Here is a 24400-nt window from a genome sequence, read left to right as displayed (position 1 = left end):
ACGGCTTTTTGGGGGCATGAAAATGCTAACTTTTGAAAACGGGATTCAAAGATTAAGTTGAAAACTATACCGTTATCGTCTCCGTGTAAACTACAAAAACGAATTTGTTAAAAGGGTGACGTCATGCGCATATGTGTTATGCGTTAAGTCTATAGACGCGTAGTGTTGCCAACTACTGGCCTGGCAGAGTAATAGAGCGTTAGTCACTTCGTGGATCCGTGTGAAACGACACTGGTGTCGTCAGTACAGGAAGGAAATACTTTTACTCTTTTTTAGTACATCGTTGTCGTGTAAACGTACCCTAAATACACAGAGTTAAATCAACGTAATGGTTAGATCAGGAATAAATAGCGGTTACCACTTTTTTTTTCAGTGTACTACTTGGTTTATTCTTAGCTTTAATGACAGCAGCATGCAATCTGACATTTAGTTTGTGTAAATGTTGTCCTGCATGATTCAAGCATCATCAAGCTTCAGTGGAAACAAGAGCATCTGACCGTCTGGAGTCACATGATCAATGTCACAAATACACATATTTAATCAGTGACCTAGAAAACTTTGTTTATGTCCATGTTTAAATTAGATGAATGATTGAATGGCAGATTTTAAATGTGGTCTCAGGCTTTATTTGCACATTATAAAAGTGCGTTTCAGGCCATCAGAATCCACATTCTAATATACAAAATAATCTCACACCTCCCAGGAAACCATGTTGTGTACTTTAAAGTGTTTCTCTCTGGAAGCGTCCGCCGCAAGCTCTGGTCTCGAGAGAACAAATCAATCCATGCAAAGAAAAACTTGCTGAAACTCTACCTGATTGGCCAACAATGATGAAAGATGCTCTCTCAACTGCACACTATTCCCTTCAAAGCCCTCTTTGTATTTGTGCTGTTGATATTTTTCCACAAAGCTCCACAATCGTCAGCGTCCTCTCTCTTTTCCTCTCCCTGACTTTTTTCCCTGCACCAGCCTTCCTGTGACTCCTGGGAGCTTTGACCATTTAAGGAGAAGCCTTCTCGTGCTGCTACTGCAGTGTGTATGTGTGTGTGTGTGTGCCGGTTCGCATGATGCTCCAATGAGCTGCAGCTGAAGAATGAGTCTGTCCTTCTCAGCCTGTGTGTTTTGGACATCTCCCTCTTTCTGATTTACATTTAGTTCCTAAAATTCGGAAACTGGTTTGTCTTCGGCACCCTGTTAATGACAGTAATCTACGTTCTTTCCACTAATGAACACACACACGTTTAACAAGAAGCTTCAGCAAAAACATGGCACTTCAGAGGAAGTGATAAATATATTTTCTAAATGAATATGCAAATATCATGTGACATCTAACCAGCTGCTTTACAGAACATAGACTCTGCTTTGACAAAGCTACAGAAAATATCAATCAATTATAAAGGAAAGGTAAAAGTCTTCAAACTTTCAACATTTTTACGCTTTCTAATGAAAAAGTGAGATGGGCGTCCTGCTGTAATGTTGTGGATGACTGCCTGTGTGTGTTATGCGGTTCCTAAAACACTCAGGCCTGTTTCAAGGGTGTTTGAGTGGTTAGCTTATTGTTAGTGTTATTATTAGGGATGCACGATATATCGGCATCGGCCGATATATGTTCATTTTTAATGTTAACGTTATCGGCCTGGTAAGAAAATGTGGCCGATATATTAAAGCCGATAAATAATGTATTATTCCCTTCAGCTGAGACACTTGTTGAGCACTGTTTATGTTTTTGAAGTTCTTGAAATATGATTGAAATCTCTTCAAAAAATGGAAAAACGGTTCGGTACAACATGTGCAGCGCAAATCTGTCATATCGGCAATACAACACTATAATGAGAACATCATTATAATTGTGAGACTTTTGTATTTGTAATCAGGCTCTCAAAAATTAGATAAAAATTTGGATTTAAGTTTATCGGCCGATATATCGGTTATCGGCTTTCAAATATAAAGAATTATCGGTTATCGTATCGGCTAAAATTTTCTTATCGGTGCATCCCTAGTTATTATTAATATTATTATTAGTATTAGTGTTATTATTATTATTGTTAGTTGTAGCTTATTCGCCCAAAGACATCTTTATATTCCGGTCCCTATAGAACTGAGGTTCTGAGGTTGAATTTTATCAACCAGAGAATTCATATTGAAGTCCTACTTTTATTACTTATGATTATAAAAGAGAAAATTCTCATTAGTAACAATAAAAGATAAATTATTTCCATTTTATGAAGCCAGTTTGCTAAAAGGACTAACTAGGGGGCATCAGAAAAGATCCAAGGGAGCATCAAGATCATTTAAATCATGTTTTGTCTCATTTTAAATTAATTAAAGGCACAGTATGTAAGTTTCGCCACTAAAGGTATTGCATTCAAAACAATAGCAAAGGCGCAGCTTGATGATGCAGTGAATGAGTGTGGAATCATGGGAGTTGTTGTCTTCACCTCCACAGCCGACAGGAGTCATAGACAGAAATCATGTTCTTGGATGAGCTCATAGTTTTATTAACATTACTGTGGTATGAAGCAGGGAGGGGCCGTGGGACCTTTTAGGTTTTATTAGGCTTCGACATCGTTTTGTTGCTTGTTTATTTAACGATAAAAGGGATACTTCAGGATTTAGCATTAAGCTTTGTATTAGTAGAAAACCTGTAGTATTTTTCGAATTACCATGCTTTCCACCCTCACATCCCCCTGACACGAGAGATTTATGTATTTTTTATCTGGAAAAAAAAATCCTCAGATTTTTTGGCCAGAGGCTAAAGTAGGGGCCGTCCTGCATGTTCTCAACCCGCCCATAGAGGGTGGGGGGAAAAAATAGATTCTTCGATGCATCGCGATGCAGATGTGTACGATCCTGAATCGATTCACAAATGTCAAATTTTCCAAAAAAAAAAAATATTTTTTAAATATTTTATTATAACGTAATATTGACGGAACTCAGAAGCGCCGAAGTGCAGTGGCCGGACCGTCTGTGGCGTGCACATAACAGAGACGTGATGGCGCGCGAGATCCAAACACCCTCCTTGTTAGGTAAAAGCTGTCGTATGGAAATATTTTGGCTTCTGAAGTTGAAGGGGGAAAGGAGTTGGACAAGAGCCACACTAGTTGTAAGCTTTGTAGAATAAAACTAACGACGGAAACACGACAAATATGAGAAGCCATATGACACGTTTCAATCCAGGGGAGGAAAAACACTCGGCTGTACCAGTCGTCATAATATTAATTTACTACAAGCCTAGAAAATCGCAACTTTACATTTTCCGTTTGTCTTAGTGCACGATGTAACTATAGAAGAGTCGAGTTTTAAATAGGAAAAATATCGAAACACTTTGGTCATTTTTTTGGGAGAAATGCTAATGGTCTTGTCCACTTCAATGATGTATGCTAAGCTATGCTAAAAGTGGTGCCGCCAGAACCAGAGATCGGCTGAATGGATTCAAAAAAAGGTAAAACTCAACAGTTTAACTCTGGGGGAGTTGAAGAGTATCCCTTTAAAGCTGCAGTCCAGAGCTTTTTTAGGGTTAAAATGATCCAAAAAAAAAATTTGATAAAATACATAACCAGCCAGTGTTGAAAACTATCTCCTTGCCTTAGCTTGATTCAAAACGGTAACCTTGTAATACCGTTTTTAATTCCAGTGGTACTGGTGGATTTCCGCGGGAGATTCGAGCATGTCTTTGCATCATTACGTGACATCTGTACATGACTTCAGAGTGGCTACAGAAAAATAGAGACTGCAACCGGACCCACACTCTTAGAAGAAATGGTTCTAATTAGAACCAGAAATGGTTCCATCCCCCGCTTCATATATGGAACTTCAAAATGGTTCTATTTAGAAAATCCTAAAATCCTTTTCCTAAAATAATAATCTGTGATTCTGAATGCCAGTATCCACACCGGCGCGGTGACTGACAGCCGCACAGTCTCCTCAAACATTGTGTTCATCCACGCTGTGCCGTGTCGAGGATGTCAAACTACAACTCACGTAAAGTTGATAATTCCGCGAATGACTGCAATTGCAGATTTCGAACAGAGATGGCGACAAAGAGAAAAAAGATGGCCACCGTTCAACTTGAAAAAAGTCATATAACCATTCCAAATTCAGTTAAGCTAAAAGAAAACTGCATAGTTCCCCTTTAAAAAGGTTACAAGGGATTTCTGGGTGTTTGCTAATTGGTCCAAATCGGTCAAAATAGGCCTGCAGATATGACTAGGACACTTCGTTTAAAATCTATCTACAATGATCAGCACGATTTTAGGAAGCATTTTGGTATCGTTTATCCATGGTTTAACAAACAAGGTGAGGTTTGCCTTAACAAGCACAACAAAAGACACAAAAACACAAGTAATCTGCAGTGGAGATACTCTGGGATATTTCAAGATTCAAAGTAAAACACCACAGTAAAAACTGAACAGACAATAATGAAAAACGAACAAACAATATAATAAAAATAAAGAGCTTTTTTCCTTTTACCCTGTTGCTGTGGTCCTCTGCTCGCGTGTATAGAAGCCAGGCACCTGTTTGAAGAGGTCCAGGCTTATTTGCAAGTCACGGGTCTGTCATGCAAATGCACAAGTGTTAAAATGCACATCAAATAGTCGTCCATCTAACAGCATGACGCACTAAAGGAGGCGTAGCGCTTGATTGACAGCAGAGTTTTCAATACTTCTTTCAGCCTCTCTCTTTCTCCCTCCCTCCCTGCCTCCATATCTAAGGGCAACAATAACCTGGCAACCATTTACATGAGCTTGATCCTCTGGCTGAAAGCACTTGGCGAGGCACACACTCATTGTTTCACTTCCTTTAGACGTGTGCATCACTTGCAGTCGCACAAGGTTCAGTGATGCTCTACAAGTAACAAAAATCATTTACGCTCATCTCAATCAGTCAATGCAATAAGCGAGTTTATAATTGTTAAACAAGCCCCTTCACTTCCATTCAACAATTATCACTGACATCTCCACTTTTAGTGCTTCGGGAGCTGAAGGACTTACAGCAGATGTTATTTGAATACTGACAGTCATTCCCCATATTACGGACTGTGACGTACAGCGATGAGATGAGAACTGATTACAATGACTACTTGCTTGTGCTGTTCGTGAACAAATTGATCTAATTGTATAATGTTGCTTTGGATCAGGTGCCCGTTAGATGGATAAATATCAACGTGCAATTCTTAAATTGCTGGGTTATTTTAACCCAACTTTGGGTCAAATATGGACAAACCCAGCCATTGGGTTACATTTTTAATTGCATTTTCAACCCAACGTTTGGGTTTGTCCATATCTGACCCAAAGTTGGGTTAAAACAACCCAGCATTTTTAGAGTGTATCGACCAAGAAGAAACTAAAACTAAAAAAAGAGGAACTTCATTAAAGATGACAGAACTTTTGTAACCACACCACAACAGCTAAACGCAAACCAAATGCAAATGTCCTCTCCCAAAGGGACAGGCTTTTCTGTACGGTGAAATAATCTGGTAAATGCTTTGCATTGCGTCTCTCAGCTATAAACGTATCTAGAATCTACTTCGGTGGATGCGCTTTATAGCATGCTGAAACATTTGCAAGTTATAAAACCAAACAAACATCCTCTGAAAGTTAATGATGACAAAATAATATGCTTTTTGTTCCATAGATAATCAAACATTTACTTACTAGAGCCCGACCGATGAAGGATTTTGAAGGCCGATACTGATACAAATATTTGGTTGGTTTTAAAATCCGATATATCGGCGATATTTTTTTTTTTCAGAAACGCGCAACAAAACATTAACAAATTTCCCTAACATTAGTTATTTGTAGTTATTTAACTAAAATGGAGTTTTAACTAAAATAATATGATAATGCATTTTAAAACGTAACTTGTTTCTTTTATTGTCACAACCGAACAGACTGATGCATTAGCTAGCTTTGTGGTTAGCTAGTCTACGTATGATGAGCCATAATTTAGCAATGGATAACGTCATACTGCAAATTGTAATACATTTTCAATAACAGGCCAAGGAGAGATGATACGTCTCATTGCTATAACCGTCACGTCAGTCAGTCAACTACACTGTAACAACGTAACATAATTATTACTATCTAATTCCGCTTCACTCTCGGCTTATTGAACTGCGGCAAAACTGGACAAGATAGTCAAAAATTTTGTCATGCTTATTTGAGTTAAGAGAACTGATGCGGATGTTCTTTTAATTGTTATTCAAGCAATGTATGTATCGTGACCAACTCAACGAGTGATGCCAACAGGAGCGGTGTAGAGTGCCCTCTGGTGGACAAATCATACAACTCCAACACTCATGACATGGTTCAAGCGTGTTTTCATCTGTTTTTATTTTATTTTTGAAATATTCATTTATCGGCCATTATAACTGCCGATACCGATATTTTGGAAATGCCTAATATCGGCCTGCCGATATATCGGTCTGGCTCTATTACTTACCCTCATATTGTTCCACACCTGTATTATTTTCTTGCATAGAGTACAAAATGACTGATCTAGAAACATTTCTAATCACACAGGTTTTATGTCAAAACGCCAGTTTTCTGTAAATCCATGTATGGGTTGGTCTGAGGGGACTACAGTTCAAAAGTTACAGCTCAATGCATTAAAATGACAGTAAAAACCTTTATATTGATACAAAACATTTTTTATTACTAATAAATGCTGTTCTTATGAATCTTCACTAAAGAATACAGAACAAATTGGTAACACTTTACTTGAAGGGGTGTGCATAAGACTAACATGACACCTGACATGACATGTGTTATGATAATTAAGGAAGATTTATGCATGTCATGTTACATTTTTAATGCAAATATGACATTGTTTGAGATTACAACTTGACATTACTAAGACAACACAACCCGTCATAAACATGATTAATTATCTTAACTTAAGAAACCACCTAGCTTTATTGGTTAACTTTACATGAAACTGTAAGGTGGTTGGTTTTGACATTGGCTGATCATGAAGCCATTATAACTTTTTAATGACAAATTCAATTAGTAGCACTGCAGTTGCACCAATGTCAAAGCCAACCACATGACAGTTTAACTTCATTTAATGTCAAGTTGTCATGACAAAGACACTGACAGGTTATGATGTATTGGTTTATGTCAAGTTGTCATCTCACACAATGTCATATTTGCATTCAAAATGTCATTATTGAGCGGAAGACACTTAATGACAGTTGTCATAAACATGCATAAACCCTACTTCATATTCAAGACATATGTCATGTCATGATTATAAAGGTGTCATGTCAGTCGCACACCCCTTCAAGTAAAGTGTTACCAAAAAAAGTATTATGGTTTTCAAAAATATATTAAAAAGCACTGTTTTCAACATTTATTTAATAATATGAAATGTTTCTTGATACATTAGAATGATTTCTGACTGAAAACTGGAGTGATTCTGAAAATTCAGCTTTGCATCATAGGAATAAATTAGATTTTAAAATATATTACAATAGAAAACTAGGGATGCACCGATATGAAAATTTTGGCCGATACCGATAACCGATAATTCTTTATATTTGAAAGCCGATAACCGATATATTGCCAGATAAATCTAAATCCAAATTTTTAGACAATTTTTGAGAGCCTGATTATAAAAAAAGTCTACTCATTAAAAGCCAAGATACAAACACAATTATGATGTTCTTATTTTAATGTTGTGTAGCATATTACATATTTTATATATTTTACAATTTAACTGGATTTTCCTTTTTAAAAGTGATTTCAATCGTATTTCAAGCAATTTAAAAGCATCATGTTGAACAGTGCGCATCTAAAGTGCCTCAGCTGAAGGAAATAATACATTATTTATCAGCTTTTAGATATCGGCTAAACGTTCTTGTTGGGCCGATAACGATAACATTAAAAATGATGATATATCGGCCTATACCAATAATGTGGCCGATATATCGTGCATCCCTATTTAAATTGTAAAGAAAATTCACAATATTATTCTTTTTACTGTATTTTTTGATCAAACAACTGCAGAAGAGACCACCCAACCCCAAAACTTAGAACGGTAGTGTATCGATATCTTTAATGTCGAACCTCTGTTTACAATAACTCTTGCTTTTAAACTTATATTTATCAACAACAAAAAAATGTAGGCAGAAGATTTTATGTAAATGTGCTCTTTTGCTGAGAGAGTGTGATTGTTTTTGGAAACACACTTGCACACAATGTTATCTCCATGAAACAGTTAAAGACATCAGCCATAAAACACAAAGCATATGCGAGACGGTCAGCCGTATTATATATTATAGCAGGCACATTTCACTTCACTTTGGACTGCTCATTTGATAATCAAATGCAACACTTTTCGTCATCCGCAAAAAAGCAGAGGGAAAAGGCTTGTGAAAACAGTGTTTGTATCAGATATACACACACTTAAACAGACATCTGCTTTTGTTTAGTGAGCAAACAAGCACAGCGACTTGCTATTCCACAAACGTATCGAATGATTAAACGCGATTAAGGGCTCATATCGCATGTGTGAACTCAACTCTAAACTGCATCTGCACTTGGGCGAGAGCCACAGAGATCCCTACAGACACAGCAGGAAGGAGGTTTACACCGTGAGAGAACACACACACACACACACACACACATGCCGCACATAAAAAAACTCATTCAGTTGTGTTGAAAAAGCAGATGCCGTAGTGTACAGTGTAGGGCTGATGGTGGATTATGATTTTTTTTTAGTTGATCTGTTGTGTTGCTTGTTCTTCTCTTTTTTTAGACACCCTCTCTCATTTTGGAAGTGCTGTAAACACCTTTTATTTGTCTGTAAACATTTTATGAGGAAAACATGGGATTGATTATTCATAAAGTACTTGATGAGGTGATAATGGTGTCATTTCTTTGTAAGAATACTTTCTGTTATAAAAAAATGAATATATGAATAATTTTAATCATTTTATGTGCTCATCAACTTTATTAGTTTGTTTAAAATTAATTTTTAGTAAGTTTTAGCTTACCTCAAGGGCATCCAAGATGTAGGTGTCTTTGTTTCCGCAGTAGTTTCAATTTTGATATTTTTAGGCCAAACCGTTCTTGTCTGTCAGTCTTATAATGGAGGTCTATGGTCACCACCTCAAAGAGCATGCACAGAGAAGTCCAAATTAAACATGATTTAATGACTTGTAAATGTAAGTACACATTGATGGCCTAAGACACGAAAACGAACAGTATATATATTGTTTTTATCTCTTGTAATCACAGTCACAAAGTGCCCGCGCCCTCAGATCACTTGGACGTGGCTGTGGTTACAAGAGGTAAAACTACTGTATATAAATATTGTTTGTTTTCTCACACAAACCGCTCGTTTCGTGTCTTAGGCCATCAATGTGTACTTACATTTACGAGTCATTAAATTAGGTTTAATTTGGACTTCTCTGTGCATGCTCTTTGAGGTGGTGACCATAGACCTCCATTATAAGACTGACAGACAAGAACGGTTTGACCTAAAAATATCAAAATTGAAACTACTGCGGAAACAAAGACACCTACATCTTGGATGCCCTTGAGGTAAGCTAAAACATACCAAAAATTTATTTCAAAGTGAACTATCCCTTTTAAATCGACTGACTTGCCGATGCAATATTTCTAATTTAAGTTTAATATTTCATCGAATAATTATATTTTATTTCACCTTTATTTCAGTGATTTTTAAATAGTTTTATTTTTAGTTAACAACAATGTTTCCAAACAATGGATAACAAGATTGCGTTATCATTTTCGTTATTTTAGCACTTCCGTTGTGTTTGCCAGTCAGTGTTTATCATGAATCGAAATATCGAATACTGCTTTTATTCAGCTGTTAAATAAAATATGTGATATTGAGCAGCTTAAATTTTATACACAATCTTGCCTATTTGGAAAAATATTTCCAAAGAAAGGCAAAGTAGAATGACTAGTTCTGAGACTCTAAACAACATACAGAGGCTGGATGAATGAACTCGTGTGAGTGAAAGATTCAACGCTTTACTCATAAAAAAGTAAAAGAGGTTTTAAAAGATATGATTTCACTCATTCAGCAGGGATTCAGCATTCATAGGACTGTTAAACATTAGAAACTAATGAAGACGGAGAATGGGAGTGCTGTGTGCTCAGGCTCTGGTGTTCTTAGTGCCGTCAAAATAAAAGTCCCGCACAACAACAAGAGCGGCAGGACGTAAGTGACCAGAAAGATGGGCCTAGTTCTCAGGGGACAGCCCTGGTGGCTAGTCCCTATAACTGCCCATGTGAAAATCTAAAATTAAAGTCTGAAATCCTAAAATAATTCCCAGTTGCTTCGGTGCGAACACACCAAAAAGCGGGTACTTCTGCCAATAGTTATAGGAACTATGTTCCTCTGGTGCGAAAGCCCCTTTAGAAATGGTCACACAACTGGAACGACAACATACAAAGTGTGACAAAGATATATTCAGAGGTAGTCAATACCGTTTTTGGATGAGAATGGAGTGAGGGCGCTTGTCTGAGAGAGAGCCTGCGGTGTGGAAACGGATGTGATGTCAGCTGAGCTACAATCCAGGACGCCAGTAGACATACATAATGACTAGAACAAAACAAAGAACATGTTAGATCAATTATATTACAAACTCAATATAAAATACCATTCAAAAGTCTCTTCTGCTCACCAAGGCTGCATTTATTTGATCAAAAATACAGTAAAAACTTGAATATTGTGAAATATTATTACAATTTTAAATAACTGTTTTCTATTTGAATATATTTTATAATGTAATTTATTCCTGTGATGCAAAGCTGCATTTTCAGCATTATTACTCCAGTCTTCAGTGTCACATGATCCTTCACAAATTCAATTTTTACTGTAATTTCGATCAAATAAATGCAGCCTTTTCAAAAAAATAAAAAAAACCTTAAAGAGATACTTCAGGATTTAGCATTAAGCTTTGTATTAGCAGAAAACCTGTAGTGTTTTCGAATTACCATGCTTTCCACCCTCATATCCTTTATTCATTTATTTTTGTGTATTTTTTGTCTGTAAAAAATCCTCTGATGATGCAAAAATCGGCATTTTGCGTCATCAGAGTATTTTTTGTCCAGAGGCTAAAGACTACAGTCAGTAGTATGGGCTGTCCCGCATGTTCTCAACCCGCCCATAGAGGGCGTGATCTCACTCACAGAATGAACACACAGTGTTGGCCATCTTTTTGTGGAAGCTAAGCTAGCAGGCTCTTGTTCTGTGGAGAAAGCCGAGTAGTCGGGGTTACCATCCTCTTTTTCCCGGACATGTCCGGCCATCAAGATCGTACAAAATGTCCAGGATTCAGCTTTTGCTTTCTGCAGTCGCCATTCATCGTTTACATGCACCGCTTTTGTTTCAATCTAACTGAATTCATTCTGATTGGTGAATCTACATGTAGTGTTACATGATGTGCGTTTTAACATTGCTAAGAAAGTTCCCGCTCCTCCGTGAGAGATACGAGACCGGTGCGTCTCACAGGTGTCGCTCATCGGTAATCATGCCACCGGCCTCGCGTCGTTCTCCCGCGGCCACAGTAAACATGATGAATGGCGACTGTAGAACGCAAAAGCCGAATCCCGGACATTTTGGGCGATCTCGAAACACATTTTCGGGCAGACTCATCGCGGAGACTCACTAGTAGCCTAGACTTGTTGTTTAACTACTGCGCTCTGTTACCGGTAGGCGTGGCCTCCTAGGGCAGTGAAGAAAGTGCATTGTGGGAGTTGTTGTCTTTCATCCACATAAGCCAAAACTACATTTTCTGGCTTTTCTCAGTCCAGAAAGTTCCAAACTCAAAACTAATTTTACATTTCTTCTACATAAATGACCCATTTTAAATACATTCATCTTTCCAGAGGTGAAGTATCCCTTTAATTATTCTAAACTTTTGCCTGGCAGTGTGAATGCATTTGGTGTCAGTAATTCTGTCAGTCCACACCTTTGTGTTGGCAGTGTCCTCCAGGGCCTTGAGTTGCCTCTCAGTGGTTTCAGCTCTACATAACGCTGTCTCCACCCTCATGCTGATGGCCTCTATCCTCTCTTTCCTCCTCTTCTCGCTGCCCATTAGCTCCTCCACTTTTCTCAGGGACTTCAGCAGGTCTTCTTCTACTGATGAATCAGTGATCACAGCCACATCTTTGAACTGAACCTGAGAGTCTTCCTGTGTGCTGGTTCCCTGGTCTTTGAGAAGCTCCCTAGTCTCTTCCACCTGGGCTTTGGTGCGATCGACCTCCAGGCTTTGGATCTGTTTCTGCGCGTGTGGATCTCGGGCAGTCTGACCCCTCCACCAGGTGATGGCAGCCGCTATGTGAGCCTCCTGTGTCTGACGCTTGGCCTTGTGCTGTCCTCGCGCTGCCAGGGGAGCTTCAAGAAGCTCCAGCTCTTTTAGACTGGAAAGCATGATGGACAACATGATCATCAATGTCGTGCAACGCAAAGAACGTTAAAATACTATGGAAATGATTCATTACAGTGTCACCAGCTGATGCCTAGAACTTCCATGCTGTTGTTGGTCCTGGAGAGAGAGTCTCGCACTGTTGCCAACTTTGTCCTGAAGAGCAGATGATACAAAGAAAAAGTATTGCATGTTTGGAACAATTTTTAGGGTGTTATTCTAGTATCTTTAAGATAATATTGTAGTTTTTATTAATATTATTACTTTTTTTAGTCATTTGGTTGTATGTCGTTTTATTAGTATTTGATTTCTTTGTTTTTTTTATATGGCTATACATTTCATATTTTTTATCAGCTTCAGTTTTAGTTATTTTAATACATTAAGTTAAATTAAATAAAAATGAGAAAAGTTTCCTTGGCAACTGGCTGAAATAAAATAAGTACTTTTTTGGTGAAAAAATTTATTTCATTTCAATCCGTCCGACTGTTACTCTTCTTCATTTTATTTTTGATTCTAAATTGTTTGAATTATTTACTGTATTTTATTTTTATTATTATGATTTTTTTTTATTCTAAACTGTTTTAATTATTCTGATTTCTTTTGATTATTTTAATTTCTTCCATGTAAAGCTTTTTTAATTGCCACTGTGTATGAAATGTGCTAGATAAATACTTGCCTTGCATTATATAAAGTGCTATATAAATAAAGGTGACTTGACTTGACCAACGAGTCCCAAAATAAAAAAAAGTCCAAATTCTGGTGTGACTGAGTAAAAATATCAATAAACTGTACAATAACTTTGATTCTCTGTTATTATTTAAGTAATTTGAGAGAAAACCCCAGCAGTATTATGTTGGTGTTGTGTGTGTGTGTTTCTCACGGTCTCTGAGAGTTGTGCATGCAGGATATGGGACAACTCTACAGGCTTGATCTTTCGTGGATTCTGAATGTCTCCTCTCTGGGGGACGGTGGGTAAGATCTGGCTGACAGAACTGCAAATCGACTCCATCGACACATTCTGGGACTAAAGGACGGGTAGAAGAAGAAATGTAAAACTGTTGAAAACCAAATGGCTTTTATTACAGATTCTGCATAGAAACAACCATGGACGATTCTGTTTGAAAGTTCAATATGGCCGACTAGGTAATCAGACCAACACCACTATAATGGGTGTGATATATCGGAGCAATTGTGGGCAGACCCGAGTTTGAATGAGTGTGTGTTCACTACTCACTACTCCTTATGTGTGTGCACTAACTTGGATGGGTTAAATGCAGAGAACAAATTCGGAGTATGGTTACCATATTTGGCCTTCACGTCACATTTCACTTATATTGCTTTTAAACAACAATTCAATACACAATAAGTCAAGTATCTAACATTTTAAAGACAAATTCCAAGTTCCTTCTATTTCTGGTCTATTTTTGGGCCACCAACCAGAACTGTTCGAAGCTGAGACAAAACAGAATCAATTCAGTTGTTTCATTTCTCAATGGATTGGTGCCTTTGAACAGATTATATAACAGGGGTGTGATCATAAAGGCAGACACATATCGCCACCTACTGGCAAAAATATGTAATGTCCCAAACGTATTGTAATGATAAAAAAGGTCTGAAGCCTATTGCAATATGGCAAGCCATTTTAACATTTATTCATTTCCAGGATATGAATTCTTGATATCAACAATTGTATTTTCACTAGTGAAATGTCATCATAGGCTATAATTCAAAAACAATTGTTGATATCAAGAATTGATTTCTTACTAGTTGAAATTCCTATTTCACATTTCAGAAATAAAATTATTACTAGTAAAAACTTTATTTTTGATATCAAGAATTAAATTGTTACTAGTTGAAATGTCTATTCTTGATTTCAACAATTGAATTGCTACTAGTAACAATGTTCATTTTTGATATCAATAATTCTATTTTTACTAGTGGCAATGCTCATTTCTGATATCATGAATGTGATTGTTCCAAGTAAGAAAAGCATTTTAGATATCTGAAATAATAATGATATCAGAAATACATTTTCAGATAGGAAAAATGATAATTTTTACATATGGTACCAATTGAATTGTTGATATCAAGAATAGACATTTAAACTAGTGATTATTATTATAGATATAATTATTGATACCAGGAATTCGCATTTTTACTAGTAACAATGTAATTATTGATATCAAAAATGATATTTCTACTAGTAAAAAATCAATTCTTCATATTAACAATTTATTTTGAATGGCAGGCTATGAGGACATTTCACTAGTGAAAATACAATTACAGACATCAACAATTAAATGGTTGATTTTGATATCAAAAATTAATTTCCTGGAAATGGATAAAAGCTAAAATGGCTTGCCATAATAGCAGCCTTCTTTTGTGAAAAAGAAGTAAAGTTTAATATAGGCTACTTTTAAAAAGAGTAATTATTAGATAAACAATACTTTAAACGATTAATGTTTCACTAAATTGCAAAGTAATTGTAGGCTATCATAGTTTAAAGTTATATTAAATACAATTAGCTGAACTTTAGAAAACGTTTGGCCCACTCAAGTTCATCTTTATTTGTAATTTTCATAAGTACTTCTATTGTATTCTTTTAAAAGTGTACATAAGTGTGTTCATGCAAGTGTAGGCTACTCTCTCTTTACATTGCCTTTTATTTCATTAATATTATAATATCTGCAAGTACATGTAGTTTTAAAAATGCATATGTATTTTGTATATTTATTCCTACAATACACCTTATAAGTGCGCTTCTTTTCACAAGGGTTTCCTCAGTCTTTTAAATAGCTCAGCCACTAACAGAATCTGTGTTTTCTATGGAAATCAGTATGTTATTTAAAATATTTAAAAACAATGCTTTTACTTTAGTTGTATAAGAGATACGTTATAATAAATTCAAGTTGCCCAAGAGGGTGAACAGACAATCAACTTAAAGATACATCATTTAAAAGAGTTCGGAAATGTAATCATTCATGCATCAGAGGGTTAACGTACTGTATACTGGATGTGAATGAACTAATGGACTATTACCGGTTGAGCATCCTGAATCTCATGGTGAAGAGACTGATGGTTTGTCACACCTGTCCTCTGTGGACCACCAGAGCTGATGTGGTATTTATTTAACCTGCCAAAAAAATATATGAAACAGTTCCTTTACAAAAAAGCACAACATTTAAACAAAGCCATGAAACAGAACTATACACATATTATGTAAGAGGATTTTGTTCATTTTTTATCACACAATTAAAACAAATTGTCAGTGACTAGTAAATTTAGGACTTCCTAAACATTTGGTTCATTCAACGAACGAAACGAACAAATCGACTCGGAAAAAGATTTGTTCATTTTGATGAACGTGCATCGCATTACAGAGCAAGGCGAACATTTGAGCTTATAAAACTTACTTTGTTATTTATTTATTAAGTGAGCGATCGTTTCGCTTGAAAAGACCCTTATTCATCGTCTGGAATCGTGTAAAGCCCTTTGAACAGTTTGCAGTTTGAACTGAAAGTGTCTTTTGGACCTTGAACCGTTTGGTGCACTGAAATGCATTAACGTTATATGGAGAAAAATGCTGGAATGTTTTCATCAAAAACCTTAATTTCCTTTCGACTGAAGAAAGAAAGACATGGACATCTTGGATGACAATGGGGTGAGTAAATTATCAGCAAAAGTTCATTGAAAATTGAACTAACGTTACTCCTTTAACTATAGCCCAGTTCATTCATTAGGATCCAAGCAGAGAAGCGACCATACACTTCCACGTTTTCCCTATTTAAATATAGTTACACGAGTAGTGTAACTCGACCAAGAATGGTGACACAAAATAAAACGTCGCGCTTTTCTAAGCGTGTAAAGTGGATATATTGTATGGCGGTTGGCGGAATATCACACCAAGTGCCTGGGAACAATTCGACTCGGCGGAGTAATATCATCACTCGTGAAAATTCCTCTCCGGAGTGATAATATTACTGCGCCGAGTCGAAGTGGTCCCAAGTATTTGCTGTGGTATTTATTTACTTAATCTTATTGTTTATTTATCTCTTTTTCTGTTTTTCTCTATACTTTTGCAGAGACCTCCTGCCCCCGGTCACCAGTTTGAAAATCCGATTTAGAGCATAAACAATGGTTCATTGTTGCTGCTTTTCACAAGTACCAAATACCATTTTCCCGCAAATGTAAACACAGACTGCCGAAGAGCTTCACCCGTGGAGTTTACCTGAAGAGTGCTTGCTGTGAGTGCTCGTGTAGTCTCGCCAACTCTGACTGCAGGCCCTTCAGATGCATTAGCACACAACAAAACGTCATCACTGAATAGCCAAACCATTATTTCACACGTTGAAAATGGACTCAACCTTGGAATACCTCGATCATTTTGTGACTTTCATAGTGAGTGTCCTTCAGCTTTTCCAGCAGGATGTTTTTCTATGTGAAATAAATGCCATAAAGAGAGACACACATGTACTGAACTCTGTTTTTAGGACTAAAATCAATCATCACCAAGTTCAATATCACCTTTGTAAGGTCCCTGTTTTTCTCAGCCAGTACTATGTGAGATTCCTCTAATTTCCCCTGTAAACATCGATCAGATAGTGTTAATACAGCTCCCCCTGTGGCCAGTAGAGTAACTGCACACTTCAAGATTCTCGCTCTCACCCTTAATTCTGAGTTTTCTCTTCTAAATTTGTTCAGTCGATCTTCAGCAAGGTTCTTCTCAAGGGTTAATTTTTCACTCTGTGGAAGATATTGTATGATTAAATAAATATCAGAACCATGCGTGAATTTTCCGCCTCGTCATAAAAAAATCATACAATTGGATCATATTTTTAAGTCCAAATTATGACAGATATAGTTAAGAGATGAAAAGTTGAACATATGACTTAGTCGAAATTATAACTTAAAAAGTAAAATCTATGACATTAAAGTCAAAATTATTACAAAAAATTAATTATTTTTTTCGCCTCATAGTTTCATAATTTGACTTGATTTGTTATACTTATGACTTTGTGAATTTCGCCTTTTACCTCATATTTTCACATTGTTAATGTCTTGATTGTGACTACTTTTGGACATTACAACTTTTTATCATAATTTTTTTCCTACATTATTATTCCGTTTTTTTTTTTTTCCAAAACTTTTTATGCCATTAAGATTTACCAAAGAACGATTTCCCCCCTTTTATGGCAAAAATAGGTGAAAAAATGGCAAAAATAGTAAAGGGATATTTTCCGAAATAGTGCGAGATGAGGATTTATGTGTTTATTTGATGTATAAATGGAAAACACTATGGAAACACTCTTGTGATAGGGCTCTGTGCCCCAGAAATATAACATCCCATGTTTCACAATATATTATTTTATCAAAGACAAAGTCAATACCTTTTCTTCAGTTATTTGGATTAGAGCTTTCAAGCGTTCACTTCCCTTTATCTAAAAGACAAATGTCAAATTATTGAGTAAGAATTTATAAAACCAAATCATAATATGAAGTTCATGATCAATGATTCATACTAATGCACAATTGCTGGCCTGAGCTCTTGCGGCTTCGTCCCGGCTCTCCCTCAGCGCACACTGGGTTTCATCAAGCTCTTCTGCAAGAGACCGTGCTCTCGCCACATACACCTGCGCACTGCTGACATTAACCAACACAAAAGAACACGTCAACTTTTTATATATATATATATATACAGTATATATGATATGTATGTGCTTTGTGCTGCATGTTGGAGTGGATGTACCTGGCCAGTTTGGTGTGTAGCTCTGATACCTCGAGACTGAGCTGTAGGATGGTGTCCTCACACTGAGACACACTCCTCAGCATGCTGATGTTCTGCTCACTCAGTCTGTGCTGTGTGTGTGTGAGCTCAGACACTAAACCTGACAAATCTGCAGACTCACTGAAATCAGAAATCAAAACGATTGTGGCTTCGAAATGTGGTAAACAACGCTATCTCACGGACAATTAATGGATTTAAAGGTGGCTAATTCGTACAAATTCGTCTGATTTGTCTAAACCCACATGATGTATAGGTTTAGGGGGAGGGTTGGGTGTAGGTCATTCGTACAAATTCAAAATTTGGTAACTCGTAAAATATGTGAAAATTAGCAAAAATCGTACGAATTCATACAATTAGCCAACTCGTAAAATTTGTGCGATTAACATAAGTGACTGAACTAACCAATGACATCCAGCTCGGCCTGTGAACGTGGCCTCGCTTAAAGGAAGACGATAGTCCGTCCCTGTGGAACAGTACGAGTTTCAAATGTCACTGTTACAAATGTTACATATTAACACAAAAGACATCTATAATGTTACAAAATATTTCTATTTTTTTAAGGGATAGTTCACTTTGAAATGCATTTTTGATATGTTTTAACTTACCTCAAGGGCATCCAAGATGTAGGTGTCTTTGTTTCAGCAGTATTTTCAATTTTGATATTTTTAGGTCAAACCGTTCTTGTCTGTCAGTCATATAATGGAGGTCTATGGTCACCACCTCAAAGAGCATGCACGGAGAAGTCCAAATTCAACATGATTTAATGACTCGTAAATGTAAGTACACATTGATGGCCTAAGACACGAAACGAGCGGATTGTGTGAGAAAACTAACAGTATTTGTATCGTTTACCTCTTGTTACAAAGAACCCACGCCCTCAGATCACTTGGACGTGGCTGTGGTTACAAGAGGTAAAAACGATATAAATACTGTTCGTTTTCACACACAAACCGCTCGTTTCGTGTCTTAGGCCATCAATGTGTACTTACATTTACGAGTCATTGAATCGTATAATTTGGACTTCTCTTTGCATGCTTTTTGAGGTGGTGACCATAGACCTCCACTATATGACTCCAACGGTTTGGCCTAAAAATATCAAAAATGTCATATCAAAAACACCTACATCTTGGATGCCCTTGAGGTAAGCTAAAACATATCAAAAATTAATTTCAAATTGAACGATCCCTTTAAATAAACACTGTTCTTTCTATCAACACTATCTTTTCAAGCAAAAACTGCAAAAAAATATTTCAACATTAATAATACGAAGGATTGTGTGACACTAAAGACTGGAGTAATGATGCTGAAAATACAGCTTTGCATCACAGGAATAAATTTAATTTTAAAATATATTTATATTTAAATTTTATTTTTTATTTTTTAAATTATATTTTCAAATAAACGCAGCTCTGATGAGCATATAGAAGACTTCATAAAAATAAAACATTTAAAATGGTAGTTATTCACTTACTAGATACTTTTCTTAAGGCTGGTCCTGCTGCCTGGTTTTTATCCTCAGGAGTTCTGTACATGAAATTCAATGTTTAGTACACTTAAAGTTAGACATAGACACAACATATAGAGTCATAACCCTGTTTGCTCGTATCTGTCACCCGTCTCGGCCGCACTGGGCGATCCACTCTCTCATGGTGGCGTGGAACACATCTCTGCTAACGGGCTGGTCCTGGCTCTCCGGGTCCAGCATATGGTGTAAATCGGTCAGCTTGTCCTGACCGGAGCTTTGGAGAATCATGGCCTGGAGATACTGGACCACGGTGGAGGCATGGACCTCTCCTGTAGGAAACAGAGAGAGGCGGGTAGATCTGTTTGTGAAATAATCTGTTTTAAAATTGAATGTATTCCTGTGACCAAAGCTGTATTTTCAGCATCATTACTCCAGTCTTCAGTCACATGATCCTTCAGAAGTCATTCTATTATGATGATTTGCTGCTCGAGAAACATTTCTTATTAGTATTGTTGAAAACAGTTGCTTCACATTTTTGTGTGAATCACGATACTTTTTTTTTCCCCAGGGATATTTGTTAGAACATTTACGTTTGTGTGAAATGCACACATTAAATACAATGCACTATCAAGTGGAAGAACTTTTCTCTTTTTCTCAAAAACACATGAAATAACACTTAATTTTAACAGTTACATTTATATTTCAACATATGCAAAGCTTGTTGGGAACTTACAAGCACCACCCAGTTTGCAACACAAATCATTCATGTAATCGAACACAAATGGATTAAGTAAACTTACATTTTTACATATATTTAAGCAGATTGAACACAATCAAATTAAGTTTGGTTAAATTAAATTTTAATTAAGCAATCTGAACAAGCAGCAAAAATCTTTTTTTTTTTCAGTGTTTGCTTGAGCGGCGCCCTCTACTGTACAGCTGTGAATTTGCATCTTCTTCAGTCTGAGGATAGTTTCACTGTAAAAAAAATAATCGTGATTTTAACGGTAAGACTATAAAAATGCTATAGTGAAACTGTAAATTGGTCAAAAGAAAGTTTCCGTACTATATACGGTAAATAACTGTGATAGATCTCATGGTACATTTAATGTAATGTTACTGTAAAATACCGTTAAATTTACAGTTTTTGAAATTGAAAGAGAACAACTCATTGTATAATTTTACTGTGAAAAAAAACATAAATTGACATTCCCATAATTCCAAAATGTATTTTTGTTGAAATTACTATGTTTCCTCTTGGTTTTCTTCTAATCAGTTATGCACGTTAGGGTTTTATGTTACATTTAATGTTGTTAAATTAATGTCTATTGATATTTTTTTTTTACCAAGATGGTGTTTAATGTTTGTGTGAATGATGCGGTGCATGTTCTTTATATAAGTATAAACCTTCTTGTGGAAGAGCCTCTTGTGATGAGCTTTGGTTGATCATGTGACTCTCATCACTGCTGTGATGATCGTTGGTTGTCAGGGTATTACAATGGTACAAAACAGATATCAATACTTCAAGAGGTTGGTAATTAACATTGTATCAGATCAAGAAATACGGTTTATTACTGTTTTTGACGGTAAAGTTCTGGCAACCACAGCTGCCGTTTTTTTATATTGTATATTGTATGCTAAAAGTGTTTTCCCCCAACACTGCTGTTGATCAACACTGTAAAAAATAAACCATAAATTTGACGGTAAAAAAAACGGCAGCTGTGGTTGCCAGAACTTTACCGTTAAAAATACGGTAGGAACGTTACTGGTTTTACAGACTTAACTTAAAATTTACAGTAATAAACCATGTTTTATTTTCTGATAAAATGTGGATTTACCAACTTATTGATGTATTGATATCTGTTTTAGACCATTGTAATACACTGACAACCAACAATCATCACAACAGTTATGAGTTACATGAGCAATCACAGCTCATCACAAGTGAACACTTGTATAAAGCAATACTTATGTAAAGAAGCTGCACAATGTCATTCACACAAACATTAAGCACCATCGTGGTAACACACATGAAATTAAAAAAATGCAATAAACATTAACAAATGTAACATAAAAACCTATAACTGATTAGAAAAAAAACAATAAAACTATGAGGAACCATAGTTATTTCAACAAAAATACATAAAATGTGAAGTGTCACACAGAGAATTGTGGGAATGTCAATTTACGGTTTTTCACTGTAAATTATACAATGAGTTGTTCTTTTTCACGTTCAAAAACTGTAAATTTAACAGTATTTTACTGTAAAATTATATCACAGTTATTTACCGTGTATAGTAGCCATACGGAAACTTTCTGTTTACCAATACCAAAAACAGTTTTGCACTGTAGCATTTTTACAGTCTTTTACCGTTAAAATCACGGTTATTTTTTACAGTGAATGTGCCATTGCTAAATAAAAATGTTTATTTTTAAGTTACACCGAGCTCAAACTTTTTAACAGTATAGTGTTGTGTAATAAGCGTGTATATTGCACTGTTGAAAGAGAAGGTCTTACCTTTGCCAGTAGTGTCACATGCTTCAAAAGTGACGTTCAGGAGTTCTTCCTCTGAAAAGCCGTTTGTTTCGGCACAATCACATAGAGCACTCTCTGATGTCAAATCTACAGTAATGAGAAGTCTCAGGTGAGATGACTGCATTTATCGCTGCATGCACACTAAAGACTGCTATAGTAAAGCATCAGATCACCTTCCCCGTTCTCAAGCATGTGGCAGCGCTCCAGTGAATATGTCCCCGAGTCGATGGAAAGGCTGGGGACGCTGCATGCATGACTCTGGGACACGATCCTGAAAGAGGAGAGATGGGACACATCGTCTTCTTCTGAAGACCCCGGTCGTCCGTTCGGCTTCTCGGAGGCCATCGCCTCTGACAACCAGAGAAAAGAAACTCTTCTGATACTGTTACACAAATCTGCATCGCAATACCAAGAAACATACTTACATTTTCCAGAACTATAGCTCATCTGTTCTTCCATTTCATTGTTTACTGAAATATAAAGACAACAACTGAGACATCAGAAATAATAGAATGATGAATTCTCATTAATGGCATAATGCACTGGAAATTTACCTTTTTAGTTTACATACCTGAATGTAATCCTTTAAGAACACACATTTATTGATCTGTGCAAAGTCCATGTGTGTGAAACACCCGTGTTGCTTGTAAATCTCAGTCATTATGGAAGCAACAGCTGATCTTTAGAGAGCCTTGGCCTCTTTTCATCATAGACACACACTGACACACATCAAAACCAGATGACATGCTATACCTCCCCCCAAACACCCTCCTTTCACTGCCTGTGCGCCTCTGGCAGGACAGAACAATGTTGTAATGGACCATTTTAATTAACATTAGGCAGTTTTCCATATCAAATGATTCAAGGCCAGCTCTCATCACTGTCACACTCACTGGTCTTCAATATCCAACCTTTCTCTCAGTCAGAAAATATCATTTCTAAATACAATAACGACAACTACAACATTATTAGTTTATCTATATAATATTATTGTGATTTTAGATATAACAATTATTATATTTCTGTGTATGTGTATATTATCGTTAGAAGCAGTGCTACAAGTAATATTTGTCACGAACTGCTCTGAGGAGAGGGTTAAGATCCAAATGGAGCTTTATTTGAGGGCAATCCAGAGGCGTAATCCAATGTACAGGCAAGGGTCATACACAGATAGGCAGTCCAAGACAGATACACAGAGAAACAAAAAAAAAACAGGCAGGGACCAGAGGCAAGAGAGTAATCCAGGGAACAGGGCAAGATATCCAAAAACCAAGAGACAAGAAAACCACAGAATGCTCAGAATTGCAGTGTAACACTTAAACAAGACTTCGCCGTGAGTGACTGAATGAACATGGTATATGTAGCCAGACTAACAAGATGAGACAGGTGAATGCAATAGTGAATGAGGTACAGGTGAATGTGATCAGTGATGATGAGTCCGGGCAGTGAGTTCTGGGAACTGTAGTTTGTGTGAAACATAGTCTTATCTGGAGTGCCCTCTGGAGGCTCAATAGGGCACTCCAGCTGGTAACCGTTACAATATTACAATTTTAGATATAATTATAATCATATAATGATATCATATATCATTATTCATATAGAATTATTTATCTATTTTATGTCATATAATAATTTTAGACATAATTATGCATTATAATTTAAAGTCCCCGTGAAATCAAAATTGAACCTATTTACTTTGTTAGCCCATATTACTGGTCTTGTGGTGAACAATTAATCCGTGCAAGTGAATATATATTAAAAAAAATTTTTACCTTAGTAATCTTTAATCAAAATCTGAAAAGTTACTTCCAGTCTGGAACGGTTTCTTCTTCTGATGACGTAGGTTTCACAGTTTGGGTGGGGAAACGCGTAACCACTCCCCTCAAACCGTTAGTTTGCTATGAGGGAGAGATAGAGAGGAGGAGTGCTAGAGTAAAACCCTGCCCTCTGTTCAATATTCCGTTTCACTTGGAAATACGTCACAGCACTGGAGAAAAATCGTTTGCAACTTCCGGTTCACGGGGACTTTAATTGTATATTTATTATATATTTTTTTAATTTTTATTTAAAAATATTTTAAAAATATTTATTTTTGTATATATATATACAAAAAGAATCGCTACGTTTTTCAAAAAGAGTAATGTAACAAAATAATAATGTGACAAATGTATGAAAATAATAATAATAATGTAACAAATGTATAATTACGTT

General features: G+C 36.3%; 1 protein-coding gene across 3 annotated transcripts in view; it reads right to left on the bottom strand.

Annotated features, from left to right (window-relative positions):
* irag1 (inositol 1,4,5-triphosphate receptor associated 1) overlaps positions 1-16977 on the bottom strand; it is a 57745-nt gene extending 40768 nt beyond the window's left edge. The window contains exons 1-8 of one of the 3 annotated variants that reach the window (XM_039690877.2): positions 16928-16977; positions 16778-16837; positions 16632-16687; positions 15443-15536; positions 13284-13427; positions 12480-12559; positions 11948-12398; positions 10461-10575 (exon numbers count right to left, since the gene is read on the bottom strand). In XM_039690877.2, coding sequence (XP_039546811.2) covers positions 10461-10575; positions 11948-12398; positions 12480-12559; positions 13284-13427; positions 15443-15536; positions 16632-16687; positions 16778-16786 — 949 coding nt within the window. In that variant the 5' untranslated portion in view covers positions 16787-16837; positions 16928-16977. Of the gene's footprint in view, positions 1-10460; positions 10576-11947; positions 12399-12479; positions 12560-13283; positions 13428-15442; positions 15537-16631; positions 16688-16777; positions 16907-16927 lie in introns of those variants that run through there. The other 2 variants (XM_089119041.1, XM_089119037.1) reach the window with 2 other exon arrangements.
* Between the last annotated feature and the right edge of the window lie 7423 nt (positions 16978-24400).

This window comes from Pimephales promelas, chromosome 1, assembly GCF_988280905.1.
Source record: "Pimephales promelas chromosome 1, fPimPro1.hap1.1, whole genome shotgun sequence".
Lineage (NCBI taxonomy): Eukaryota > Metazoa > Chordata > Actinopteri > Cypriniformes > Leuciscidae > Pimephales > Pimephales promelas.
Note: the sequence above shows the minus strand (reverse complement) of the source record. Positions and strands in the feature narration are given on the sequence as shown.